Source organism: Dipodomys ordii, unplaced genomic scaffold, assembly GCF_000151885.1.
Source record: "Dipodomys ordii isolate 6190 unplaced genomic scaffold, Dord_2.0 Scaffold114, whole genome shotgun sequence".
NCBI lineage: Eukaryota > Metazoa > Chordata > Mammalia > Rodentia > Heteromyidae > Dipodomys > Dipodomys ordii.
The window spans coordinates 2,869,717-2,883,650 of record NW_012267330.1 but is presented as its reverse complement, the minus strand read 5'-3'; the positions used below and the strand labels follow the sequence as shown (position 1 = coordinate 2,883,650).

The 13,934-nt window shown below is 38.8% G+C and overlaps 1 protein-coding gene across 1 annotated transcript in view; it reads left to right on the top strand.

Moving 5' to 3' along the window:
* Hephl1 (hephaestin-like 1) overlaps positions 1–13,072 on the top strand; it is an 80,872-nt gene extending 67,800 nt beyond the window's left edge. Inside the window, exons 15-20 of the mRNA XM_013028826.1 lie at positions 2,112–2,218; positions 4,971–5,193; positions 7,763–7,902; positions 11,811–11,973; positions 12,395–12,460; positions 12,547–13,072. Of these exons, the coding sequence (XP_012884280.1) occupies positions 2,112–2,218; positions 4,971–5,193; positions 7,763–7,902; positions 11,811–11,973; positions 12,395–12,460; positions 12,547–12,749 (902 nt within the window). The 3' untranslated portion in view covers positions 12,750–13,072. The remainder of the gene's footprint in view (positions 1–2,111; positions 2,219–4,970; positions 5,194–7,762; positions 7,903–11,810; positions 11,974–12,394; positions 12,461–12,546) is intronic.
* Positions 13,073–13,934: the final 862 nt, after the last annotated feature.

Sequence of the window (13,934 nt, the reverse complement as noted above, 5' to 3'; positions counted from 1 at the left end):
AAAGAATACATTTCTTTTTGGACAATGTCACCTTCCCGTGTTCTTTCCCAGTTAAGTCACTAATTTTTAATGGTCAAAAAATCTCCAAGATGCCGGGTGCCGGTGGCTCACACCTGTAATCCTAGCTACTCAGGAGGCTGAGATTTGAGGATCAGGGTTTGAAGCCAGCCCAGGCAGGAAAGTCTATGAGACTCTTATCTCCAATAAACCTCTAGGAAACCGGAAGTGGTGCTGTGGCTCCACCAGTAGAGTGCTCTCCTTGAGCTGATAGAGCTGATGGACAGTACCCACCCAGGCCCAGAGTTCAAGACCCACAACTGACAAAACAAACAAACAAACAAACAAACTCCAAGATATGGAAACAAAAGACTTTTTTTACTTCTTAGTTTGTGATGATTCTGTCTTCTTTTCCTTATGGCTGGTTTATTCAAGTGTATATCTTTGGAAGGGTTGGGGGAGGGCACAGAATGGGAAAGGGAAGGAATGGGAGAGAGTGAGGAAACAAGTGACACTGTACAAAAGAAAATGTACTCATTACCCTCTGTACATCACCTCAATGATAACAATAAAGTAAATTATTTTTTTAAAAGACAACACCATGAGAAGAGAAAAGCTTCCCGCCAGGCATCGGTGAAGGCTTTGGTAAGGTTATGGTATGGCTAGAGTGACCCTAACAAGCTACTACACCTTCCTAGGAAGGGTGGGAAGACAGTCCTCCTCTCAGAGCCAAAGGTCACAAGAGTAGACAGGACAATAAACTAGAAAGTGCAAGGAAGAATTTTTTTTTCTATTCAAACTCATGAAATATTCCTTAAAATGTTTCTTGATAAGACTGAAAGGTTTGTGAAAAACCCCAGAGATTGGTGGGAGAAGGAAAGAACTAACAGCTTGGGAAACTCAAGCAAGTTATAAAAGAACTACTTGCATGAGAAAGGGAGAGAACAAACATCATAAGAAAAGGAAGCAGCCCCTGTGAAATTCCTTCTTGCTAAAGAATCCTGTAAACATTTACTGAGCACCTTTATATGTATCATTATGCTGGTGGCTGGGCAAACAATGAATTATTACTGCTTTAATAGTGCCACTTCTGAAGCTACTCAAACTGAAGGAAAAAAAATATCAGTTCTCAGCAAGGTACAATGGATTTTCATGAAACATAGTGGAAACAAACTAGACCTATAGCTGTATCACTACCACTGATGCATTCATAAAAACTGGAGCAAAATCAGGCGTGCCCATTCCTTTTGCTTTGTGGCACACATGGTTAGCCATAGGTTTGTTAATTCTGACTGGGTGGGAATTTGACAGAGATCATTCGGAAGATATATTGGTTGATTGTAGTTCCTATTTAGGACTTTGGCAATATGATTGTTTTGCTTGTTAATCTAGATACATTAGTGCCTTCTCTGTGCAAGGCCCTGGGTCAGCATTTATTTATTTACTGTCTTCAGTGCAAAGCACGATTGCATGTATTTATTTATTTGTCTTGTTTAGCCCTCACAACAATCTGATAGTCAAGATAGCTAACCAAGTATATAGGCAAGGAAACTAAATGTCAGTGAAGTTAAGTACCTTGTCAAATGTTTGTTAAAAGTACACTAGGGCTGAGAGTTCAGTCTAGGTTTCTTGATTCTCTGTGATTCTGGATTTTTACCTTCCTCATACCCTATATCCCCAGGCTTTTAAAACATAGGTATCTGAATCAGAGAGTCAAGATATTTCTGACTTCACTTGGTCTTGTGTATGGCTTGAGCAGAGCTAGTTTACAAAACTTCCTGATGGGTCCTCTAACAGGCCTACACTGAGCCACTTGATGACTTACTCCTGAAGATTGATAGCTCTTGAGAAAGAGAAAAACATATAGCAGAAAATAAAATACAAATAGTCACTTCCTAAATACATAATAGTTCACATTAGAAAAAGAAAACCAGAGAGAAGACTGGAGTCTGGGGTGACAGATTTACCATTTCCTTATGGAACTTTAGAAGTCAAGATGTGAAGTTAGACTATTTCTAATGAATGGATACATTGACCAAAGTATATGAAGACCTGCTTGTGTTTCTTCAAGTAAATCACTCTAACAAATTCTTTCATTACTTCTTTGATTTCAGGAGAAATAAAAACTTACAGATGGAATGTCCCCAAAAGATCAGGTCCTGGGCCTTCTGATCCCAATTGTATTCCATGGGTCTACTATTCCACAGTAAACTTTGTGAAGGTAAGGGGGAGAGAGCACTACAGTATTCAGTGTCATGTGTCTGTGAGTCAACTGCTGACATCATTGCAGCTCTAGGGAGCATATGAAAAGGGGGTGGAATTTAGAGGTAGGGTCTCGAACTAGAGCCTACTGGCCAAATCTAGCCAGGCTAATTTATTAACATCATCTATGGTGTAACCGAGACCGGATGACCCAAAAAGTAAAAAGTATTTTCAATACAATGCTTTAATTTTTTTAGAGTTGTCTAGCCATTGATTTGAACTAAGGACGTTCAAACCAAAACCTCATTCAATTAACACATTCAGAAACTTACAAGATAATTTGAAGCAAAAGAAGACTGTGGATAGATAAGAAAAATGTTTCACAATATAATTTGTTCATGGTTTTGGATGTGGAAAATCTAATTTTAAAGGATTACCAGGGACACCAGGGATCAGGAAAAGAAAACATAGCAACTGAAATAACAAAACTATTTGAATGATAAATAGGCTAAGATATAAAAGGCAAAGATTCCACCCTGACAGAGTTAGGTACATGTATATAAAACAAGTGTAATTGTTAATTACCTGTCATAAACCAAAGTTCAAGTTAAAGTCATAGCTGATATGAAATGTAAACATTTCCCATTATTAAAAAAGTGAGGGACTAAGCCTGGTACCAGTGGCTCAGGCCTGCAATCCTAGTGACTTGAGATCTGAGGATTGCAGTTCAAAGCCAGTCTGAGTGGGAAAGTCTGAGACTCTTGTCTCCAGTTAAGCACCCAAACAGCCAGAAGTAGAGCTGTGCTTCAAGTAGTAGAGTGCTAGCCTTGAGCAAAAAAGTTAAGGGACAATCCCTAGGCCCTGAGCTCAAGCTCCAGTACTGGGGCACACACACACACACACACACACACACAAGTGAGAGATCATTTTAACTCTGGTCTTAGGTATTAACTGACTTGAATTACTGTCCTAGACAGTACTAGAATTTAGGAGACAGATTTACAAGTGACTTGAAGAAATGAATTTACAAATGATAATTATGGGAAACTTAAACTTATATGTTTACTCATTCATGCATTCCAACAAATGTTTAAGTTCATCTGATATGCAAATTATGCCATTTAAAACTATGATAGATGCAAATATTGTTCTCTGGAAGAAACACATGACTGTGAGGAAAGTAGCACACTTCATTGCTTACAACTCTGACTTTGATGAATTGTATAGTGTCTAAGGTTTTATAGGAGGCTTTGGATAAGGCTGAAAATAGAAAAGTAGAAAGTACATTAAAACGCTTGTGTCCATGTCTTGGGGTTCTTTCACTTAGCATCATCTTAGATGGTCATATGTATATAGCTTTTGAGTTTTTCTGCTCATTATTTGATAAGATTATCATAGATGTATACTAATTATTGTAAATGAGAGAAACCATGGGACCTATATTTCTTTGGGTCTGGCTTACTCACTTAGTATGATTTTTTTCCAAATCTTTCCATTTCCTAACAAAAAAGGTGGTGTCATTCTTTTTGATGGAAGCATTGAATTCCATTGTACATATATACCACATTCTCTTGATCCATTCATCTACTGAGGGCATCTAGGTTGGTTTTATATCTTAGCCATGGTGAATAATGCTATGATAAACATAGTTGTGCTGCTAGCTTTTTGTTTGTGATCATTTGGGTAAATGCCCAAAAGTGGGATTGCTGGGTTCTAAGGGAGCTTTCTACTGCTTTCCAGAGTGGTTGAACAAGTTTACACTCCCACCAACAGTGCAGTAAGCTTCCTTTTGGCCACATCCTCTCCAGCATCTGTTGTTATTAGATCTCTTGATTATAGCCATTCTAACTGGGGTAAGGTAGAATCTCAATGTTGTTTTGATTTGCATTTCTTTTATAGCTAGAGAAGTTGAGCATTTCTTCATGTGTCTATTGTCCATTCTATTTCCTGTTCAGAGAAGTCTCTCTTTAAACCTTTAGCCCATTTATTAATATGATTTTCTTTTGTTTCTTTTGTATGTTCTTCCCCCTATGGAATATTCCCTGTTATCACTGTATATTTTATTTTAGTGCCCTGCATGTTGTATATACATTTATCTAATTTGGGGAGGAGAAGGGGAATAACAAAATGCTGAAACAAGGACACAATGAGACTCACTAGACACTATGTTGGAAATAAACTTTACAACTTTGGGGGAGGGGGAGAAGTGGGGGAAGTGGGAAAGTAGGAGAAAAACAAAGGCAAGGGTAACAATAAAAAAATAAGAAAAGAAAAGTAGAAAGTGTGTTTGGGAGGTATTCAAAGGCCTCTTTAGCTATCGTGTAGGATCCAATAAAAAGTAGTAGGGAAACCTAAGTCAGAAACTTCATTGGGATTCATATGGATGGGCTTTAAGACCTGTCAAAGTTTTGTACTGTATTCGGTAGGCCATGGACAGTCACTGAAGACTTCTAGCTATGGGAGTGATGAGTCTAATCTAACAGTGGTCAATAGGATGAACTGATAGGCTGAACCAGAGACTACAGAGAAACCAGTTTCTAAATTCTAGTACTAGAATGGTGATAGATGGAATGAAATAAATTAAATATTTAATTACTCACGTATTTTAGCTTTATTTTTAAAATTATCTTTGAGTAGTGGTAGAAAGCTGATTGAATTCACCACGTCAGTTTGTGAGTACAATATATTTTGATCAATGTCATCCCTTGCATTATTCTCCCCTGTTCCTCCCAACCCCACCCATGACTCAACTTTTTCTTTTTAAATTCCAGGATACATATAGTGGTTTAATGGGTCCTCTGATTACATGCCGAGAAGGCGTATTGAATGAAAAAGGAAGAAGAAGTGATGTTGATTATGAATTTGCTCTCTTGTTCTTGGTATTTAACGAGAATGAATCTTGGTATCTGGATGACAATATTAAGAAGTATCTCAATAAAGACCCACGAGATTTTAAGCACACTGATGATTTTGAAGAAAGCAACAAAATGCATGGTATCTCAGCGATTCTCATTGTTGGGCTAGGTCCATAGGAATTCCTAGCAATGTAGGCAACCCTTGGGTACTATAAGCTTTTCCCCTTTTCAGGGACCCTGAACTCAAGAAAGTTCTCTAAAGTTTCTCTTTTTACATGAATCGGTCTAGCCATTGGTTGTCTGACAGCAAAGTCACTGAGACTTTGGACCAGCTGTTTAGGGGCACCTAGCTCTGATAGATCTCTGCAGAGATCTTTAATTACTTTATCTATTAAGAAGTAATTTTTTAATAATTACTTTTTGCTATACTTATACATCTGCATCTCCATATTATATATCTACATATATATTATATATGCACATATTTGTATCATCTATCTATATTTATGTATATATATGTATGTGTATATGCATGTACATGCTAGGAGTTGAATCAGGGCCTGGGTGTTGTCCTTTTTTTTTTTGTTCAAGGAACAGGCCTATCATGTAAGATATAGTTCCTCTTCTGGCTTTTTGCTGTATAATAGGAAATAAGAGACTCACAGACTTTGTTGTCCAGGTTGGCTTTGAACATGGATCCTTAGATCTCAGTCTCCTGAGTAGCTGGGATTACAGGCTATAGTCATGAGTCACTGGTGCCCAGCAATTGATATGTTTTGTATGAATCAAGTAACTAATGCTTGATCAAATTTAAAAATTAAGTTTCAGGGGCTGGGAAGGTAGAGTGCTTGCCTTGCATGCATGAGGCCCTGGGTTCGATTCCTCAGCATCACCTAAGCAGAAAAAGCTGGAAGTGGTGCTATGGCTCAAGTGGTAGAGCACTAACCTTGAGCTGAAGAACTGAGGGACAGCGCCCAGGCCCCAGAGTTTAGGTCCCATGACTGGCAAAAAAAAAAAAAATATATATATATATATATATATATATGTATATATATATATTAGGTTTCATTCTCTTGAATATGAAAGACCACCAACTGAATTAACAATTATCTCCTATTTGATTCTGGATAATTTAAGGAAGTTTGTCTTTATTTTGGAAGGAATAATGTGTTCAAATAGACATCTCCAGAATCTTTCACTAAAACTTGCGTGTGTGTGTGTGTGTGTGTGTGTGTGTGTGTGTGTGTGTGTGTCCACGCATGCCAATCCAGGAACTTAACTCAGGGCCTGGGTGCTCTCCCTGAGTTTTTTTGCTTAAGGCTAGTGCCCTACCACTTGAGCCACTTCTGGATTTTGAGTGGTTAATTGGAGATAAGAGTCTTACAGATTCTCTTGCCCAGGCTGGCTTTGAACTTTGATCCTCATGTCACATCCTCCCAAGTAGCTAAGATTATAGGCAAGTGCCACCAGTTCCTGGCTTAAGACCTAGTTTTGAAGATGAGTCTTGTCCATGATCACAGAGCTAGCTGTTAATATAAATGAGAATACTGTGGCCTGGTTCCTCATTCAGTTATTCTTCTCTCTACTGGTTTTGCTATCCCCTCTTAAAAATTTCTTTTTTTTGGGGGGGGCCAGTTGTGGGGCCTGAACTCTGGCCTGGGCACTGTCCCTCAGTTCTTCAGCTCAAGGCTAGCACTCTACCACTTGAGCCACAGAGCCACTTCTGGCTTTTTTCTTTTTGCTTATGTGGTGCTGAGGAATCAAACCCAGGGCCTCAGGCATGCAAGGCAAGTGCTCTACCACTGAGCCACCTTCCCAGCGCCCCCTCTTAAAACTTCTTAGTGTATTCTCTTTTGTAATGGTTTTCATCTACTTGGATGCATCACAATGCACAGAGTAAAGAGGGAGTAGAAGTGGAGGGATGAGTCACTATCATATAAAACCATCTTTCTTTGGTTCTGTTTAAGTTCTGGGTTCAGCCTGTGTGAAGATCTGTTTTTGGAGATTTTGAAAGTGAAACGTTATGGAAATGGCTTATCATTCATTCAGTGTTGTTTGATATATACTGGATTCTTGGTGGCTTAGTTTACAAAGAATTCTACTGTCTACAGAATGGTATAAACTGGTTTCTCACCAATGAATCTGCAATCTGCTTTCCAAATAGGTTATGCAAAATAACAAATAAACAGATTGCCAACCAACATTCAGCTTGGGGAAAATAAGCCTACTGTGATTTCTCTCTCCTAGCTCGTGTTGTACAAAGACTTCCTGGTAATCTGAATGTTGAACCTTGCATGGTGGGGTTATTGGTTAGTGGGAGTGAGATTGTTAACCATTTATCAGGTAAATAAAAATATTAGTGATTAAAAGACCTTGACTTGTCTATATGCTAGTAGTTCATACTTAACTACTCAGGAGGCCGAGTTGTGAGTATTGTACTTTGAAGCTAGTCTATGCAGAACAGTACTAGAGACTCTTATCTCCAATTAACCCCTGAAAAGCCAGAAGTGGAGCTGTGGCTCAAGTGATAGAGCACCAGCCTTGTGTGAGAAAGCTGAGGGACAGTGCCCAGGCCCTTAGTTCCCACCCCAGTACTGGTGTACACACACACACACACACACACACACACATATCTAGAACTATTTTGAAAATCGGATTTAGTAGTGTCTTCTCACTAACCAGAGGTTATTTTGTTTTCATCTTCTTAGCCATTAATGGAAAGATTTTTGGAAATCTCCATGGTCTCATAATGAATGAAGATACAATGACAAACTGGTATTTGTTAGGAATAGGAAGTGAAGTGGACATACACACCATCCATTACCATGCTGAGAGCTTTCTTTTCAAGGTGAGTGTAAGGAAAGTGCTTTGCAGGAAACTTTTTGAAGTACAGATTCAATGTATTTCCATTCGAGAAAGAAGAGATACTTAGAAATGATGCTCACAGGAGCCTTATAAGAGAGACTGAACAGAATAATGTGATTATACTCCTTTGCTGGCAGATATTTCTTTATGTATGTGTATATTATTTCTTATATACCTTCTCTGAACCTTGGATGAATTTTCTTATTAGTTTCATGTCCAGATCTTCTCTTTTTTTTTTCCCTTTTCCCTTTCTTTCTCCTGTCTTTTCTTCGTGATTAGTTAACAGAATGGCTTTACTCAGGAAAGAAGAAATGTTGACCTCTAACTTTCTCTTGACTTTTGCTCTGGAGACTTGGGCTACACTGCCTGTGACCTTTTGCTCCCTGGCATTAAGTTGTACTTTAATGGGTGGTGCTGGTGGTATAGTAGCATTACCTGGGAAGCTGATTGGCAGGCCCCTCCCTGATCTGCTGAGTGGATTTGCAAGGATAAAGTCCAAAGAATCTGTCCATCTCAACTTTTCAGTGCCATCTAAAGAAAGTGGAGAATAATAGTCATATGTAATCTGTGTGGAAAACAGAATCACATATACAGGAATCGACAGAAATATAATCTGGTATCTAATATTCTTCACCCCACTATTCATTTCAAAGGACCATCACTTATTGACTGTATTGGCTAATACAGTAATTAGACTTTCACATATTAAATTGCTATGCTGCCTTTTTAGAAATTAGCCTTTTTAGTATACATCTAAGAAATAAATTTAAAAGCTTATAAATGTTATAGAAACTAGCATATACAAGCTTTATGGTGAAGAAGACGGAAAAACATGAGTTTGAGGCCAACACAAAGTTAGAAAGAAACCATATCAACAACAATAAAAAACTCTGAAGAGAAGGAGGTGCAGGTCAAAGAGTAGAGTGCTTAGGTTCCATGCTCAGTACTTCAAAATTATAAGAATATACAAGTTCAAATATGCATATATAAATGTTAACATTAAGACTGTATAAAATACACCATATTTATTGTATAATTCTGTTTTTCATAAACACAAACTTATTCATTAAATCAATACCAACCAAAATGATGCTCCCATCATACCCGTGTCACTTACCTGTCCACGCTTAGCACTTGGCAACCACTGATCTGCTCTCTCCCTCCCTGCTAGGATTTAAATATGGTCTCCAAAGCTCAGGTGCTAGAGACTGAATTTAGTGTCTTGCGTTGTTGTGTGGGTGTTCTCTTCTCCAGCTTTTTGCCATGGAACGGGTTGGTGAAAAGGCCATCCTCAGGTACCAATCCCCTAATTTTGGACTCTCAGCTTTGAAAACAATAAGGGGAAAAAACCCTCTATTCTTTATAAATAACCCATTCTTAGGCATTCTGTTATAACAGTACAAAACATATTAAAGTAATCTCTACAGTTTCGTCTTTTCTGAATGTTGCATAGAAATCACTACTTGCCAGGTCTTGAATTTGGCTCATTTCATTCAACATTGATCTTTGACTCCATCCTTCTTATATGAACCAGTGGTTTTTCCATATGGTAGTTGGCAGTAGTCCATTGTATAAACTAGTATGGTTCACTCATATATTTTCCATTAAAGAACATTTGAATTGTTTCCGGTGTTGGTTATTACAGTCAGTGTACATATTTGTGCATGCTTTTGTGTGAATATAAATGTTCACAGCCCTTCAGAAAATATGTAGGAATAGAATTGCTATACCATATTGCAAATGTATGTTTAACATTTTAAAAATCAAGCCAGGTGCTGGTGGCTCATGCCTGTAATCCTAGATATTAAGGAGGCTGAGATCTAAGGATCACAGTTCAAATCCAGCAATGTACACAAGACTTTTTTCTCCAGTAAACTAACAAAAAAAGCCAGAAGTGGAGCTGTGGCTCAAGTGATAGAGTGCCAGCCTTGAGCAAAAAACCTACAAGTCTCAGTACCAGCACAAAAAAAAGAAAAGAAAAAGGGTGGGGGGGGAGGAGGAGGAGGCAGGAAGGGGAGGGGGAGGAGGAGGAGGAGGGAGGAAGAAGAGGGAGAGGAGGAGGAGGAGGTGCATTCCCAACAGAAATATATGAGAACCTATATCTATATCTATTTCAGTACTTGGTAACTTTTGGTTTGCATTGAATTTTTTTCCTTAGCCATTTCTATAACACCTGTAGTGGTATCTTATTATTTATTTATATTTTCCTAATGGTTAATAATATTGAGCATCTTTCCATGTGTTCCCATGCGTAAATCTTTCTTGGTAAAATAAATAAATTTTATTCCCACTTTTTATTGCTTTTTAATTTTAACTTTAACTGATACATGAAAAAGAATATGTATGTGTGATATTCTACTCACATATGCATTGCATAATGTTCAAAGCAGAGATGACTATTTCCTCAAACATTTACCAATCTCCCCCTTCCCCTTTTCTTTTCTTTCTTTTTTTTTTTTTTGTGGCTATACTGGAGCTTGAACTCAGGGTCTAGGCATAGTTCCTTAGCTTTTTGCTTGATGCTGACATGATGCTGACATGCTACCATTTGAGACACATCTCCACTTCTGGCTTTTTGCTGGTTAATTTGAAGTACTAGTCTCATAGACTTTCCTACTGGTGTTGGTGCCAAACTTGATCCTCAGATCTCAGCTTCTGAGTAGCTAGAATTAGAGTCATGGCAATTGATACCTGGCTTATTTACCCTCCCTCCCTCCATCCCTTCCTTTTCTTCCCTCCCTCCCTTCCTCCTTTCCTACCTACCTTCCTTCCTTCCTTCCTTCCTTCCTTCCTACCTTCCTTCCTTCCTTCTTTCCTCACTGTCTCTGTCTCTCTGTCTCTTTTTACTTTCTTTTCTTTCTTTCTCTCTTCCTCTCTCTCTCCTTCCTTCCTTCCTCTCTCTCTCTCTCTTTCCTTCTTTCTCTCTTTCTTTCTTTCTTTCTTTCATCATAGGGCTTGAACTCAGGGCCTGAGTGCTGCCCTGACCTTTTTCGTTCAAGGCTAGTGCTTTGAGCCACAGCACCACTTCTGGTTTTCTGGTGGTTAATTGGAAATAATAGTCTCATGGACTTTCCTGCCAGGGCTGGCTTTGAACCAGGATCCTCATATCTCAGCCTCCTTACCATTTCTTAATGGTTAAGAAAAAAACTTTTAAAATCTTTTCTTCTAGCTTTCTTAAATATCCAGAACATTATTATCTAGAATCAACAATTGGGAAATAAACACACAAACACTCCTTACTTGTAATTAATTATGACTTGCTACCCACTGATTAATTTTCCTCCATGCTTTTTTCCTCTTTACACTCCCAATCCCCTTCTACTCTGTGAGACCAACTTTTTCATATTCCACATATGAATGAAATCATGTTTCTCTGTGCCTGGCTTATTTCATATAATTATCTCTTGTTCCATTCATGAATATGAAATCCATGACAGGATTGCATCCTTTCTCATGGCAGAATAAGTTCCATTATGTAGATGTACTGGAATTTCCTTGTCATTTAGCAGTTCTTGGATATTTAGGTTGCTTCCATTTCTTGGCTATTGTGAGTAGTGCTGCAATAAATGTGAGGGTGTAGGTGCCTCTTTGATATATTGACTTAATTTCCTTTGGCTCTCTAACTGTATGCATGGACCATATTGCCATTTTATTTTTAATTTTTTTGAGGAAATTCTACACAGTTTCCCAATGGGATCATTAGGAGCCAGATATTTCAATTTTATTGATCTGTTCAAACACCTGCTTTTGAATTTCTTTTATTTTTTCCCATTCTATCTTTGCTTTTATGTGTTTCTGCTTTTCATTATTTCATTCCTTCTATGTATTGTGTGTTATTTTGTTCTTTCCCTGTGGTGAGCCACAAGTTGTATTTTTTTCCAATTATTGCAGATAGATAAATCCTACAGAGAAGATGTCTATGATCTCTTTCCTGGAACATTCCAAACTATTGAACTGTTTGCGGATCACCCAGGGACATGGCTACTGCACTGTCATGTGTCTGACCACATCCATGCTGGCATGGAGACAACTTACACAGTGCTCCGGAACATAGGTACTGTTGCCTGTCAGTGATGCTGGGGGATGGCACCCAGCTTCCTGTAGCTGTGGAAAACAGGAAGTATGAGAGAGAAAAAAACCCAAGGAGCTCAAATAAAAGAGAAAGATACACAAAATTGCAATCCAATGTAGTGTGAGATGGGCTGTGATGGAATGGAGAAAACAGGGTTCTGTGGCAGGAGGCGGAAGGAGGACATGGTTAACATTTTAGAGATAGGAAGCAAGGTTTCAAAGTCTGTGAAGCTCAGGACAGCGACGCTCAGTGAGTGAGCAGAAGCTAGCAAAGTGGAGGGGTAACAATGCATGTGCAGTGGCATGAAGTAGACCAGTGAGAAAGATGGCAGATGCCTATGGGGCAAAATCACTGCTGTGTTTATAAAACAACAAATTTAACTTTTACCTTCCTGTTTGCCCAGACAACAGAATTCCATACTCCACTAAGGCTCCTGGAGGAGCCCACCCAGCCACAGTGCCCTCCAATGGTAATGAAATGTGTGCAAATGCCTCAGTGTTCGTCCCCTCCTGAAAGAGAGGCAGGTGTCTGATGTTTCCCTTTCCTTTTTCACAGAACAACCTGGCAGTGAGGGGCTCTATTTCTTTGGCAAGAATCTGGGTCCAAGAGGTGCCAAGGCAGCCTTGGTCATCCTTTTCATCATGGGACTTCTTCTCCTGGTTGCTACCATCATTCTCCTCCTCAGACTCCGTTCTGCGAGGAGGCAGATGGCTTACCGCGAAGTCCAGTCTTGTGCACTGCCCACCGATGCCCTGTGACCCATCTGGTTTACCTCTGCAAGGAGTGAGTCTCCTCCGCTGGTTCGACAGCAGCCATGGGCAAACCAGACCGTGGCATCAATCACCAAGGAAGGCTGACACTGTGCTCTGGGTCAGGGTTCTGATCTTCTGGAACATCATCCGAAGCAATTTGCTTTTATTTATTTATTTTTAATGGGCTGTGAATAATCCTCAGGTACAAAGTATACAGGAAAAGAAGGCACAGGCCTGAGATGCCTACTTTTACTCTGTTCTCTCAACGAATTTGCTTAAGTGGAGATCCTCTGAAAAATGTCTTCATATTCTATGTTTTTTAACTTTCTTTCTTTCTTTTTTTTTTCATGCCAATACTGAGGCTTAAACTTGGGGCCTACTACCTTTGTTTGGCTTTTTATTGGAGGCTAGTGCTCTACCACTTGAGTGAGCCACACTTCCACTTTCAGCCTTGCTTGTTAATTGGGGATAAGAGTCTCATGGATTTGTCCCCTCAGGCTGACTTTCAACCTCTATCCTCAGATCTCAATTTCCTAAGTAGCTATGATTACAGGCATGAGTCACTGGTGCCAGGTTTTTTATGTTTTTTGTTTTGTTTTAATAACTTTTAGATTAAACACTTTTCTAGCTAGTTGTTTCCAGATGGACATTTTAGTTATAGTGCCTCAGACATTTATCTAACTAATAGCATTAATTGTCAACACTGTTATGTAAAGATTTCCCTCATTTTTCTAGGGAAAATAGGTTTCTGAGGAGTTCACTGAAAGGTCTAATTCAACATCTATTGGCTGATAGATCTAACCAAATGAAAATTTTGGAGGCTTTATCCACTTACTCTGGCCTATTCTTCTTACTTAAAATAGCCTGTGCACAGTTAGTTATACAAGACAAAGTAATAGTTTTTTTTAAATTAAATTGCTGCTGTTTTTATTCAAACCTGTAGAAATACTTGAATGTTTACAATTCACTTCATGTTACATGTTTTTATAACATATTTTTTGGCAATGTCTGTGTTTTCAAATATCAACAAGAGAATTCATATTTCTGTTTCAGACTGTGGGAGGTAGAATCTGTGAAGGAGAGGGCTTGGTTTCCCCACTGAGTCAGGCTCCTTGGGAGTTTACTTGACCTCTCAGGGCTGTCAGTAATGGTTGGAACTTCAAGTCTGGGCTTGAATTTTGAGTCTGAATT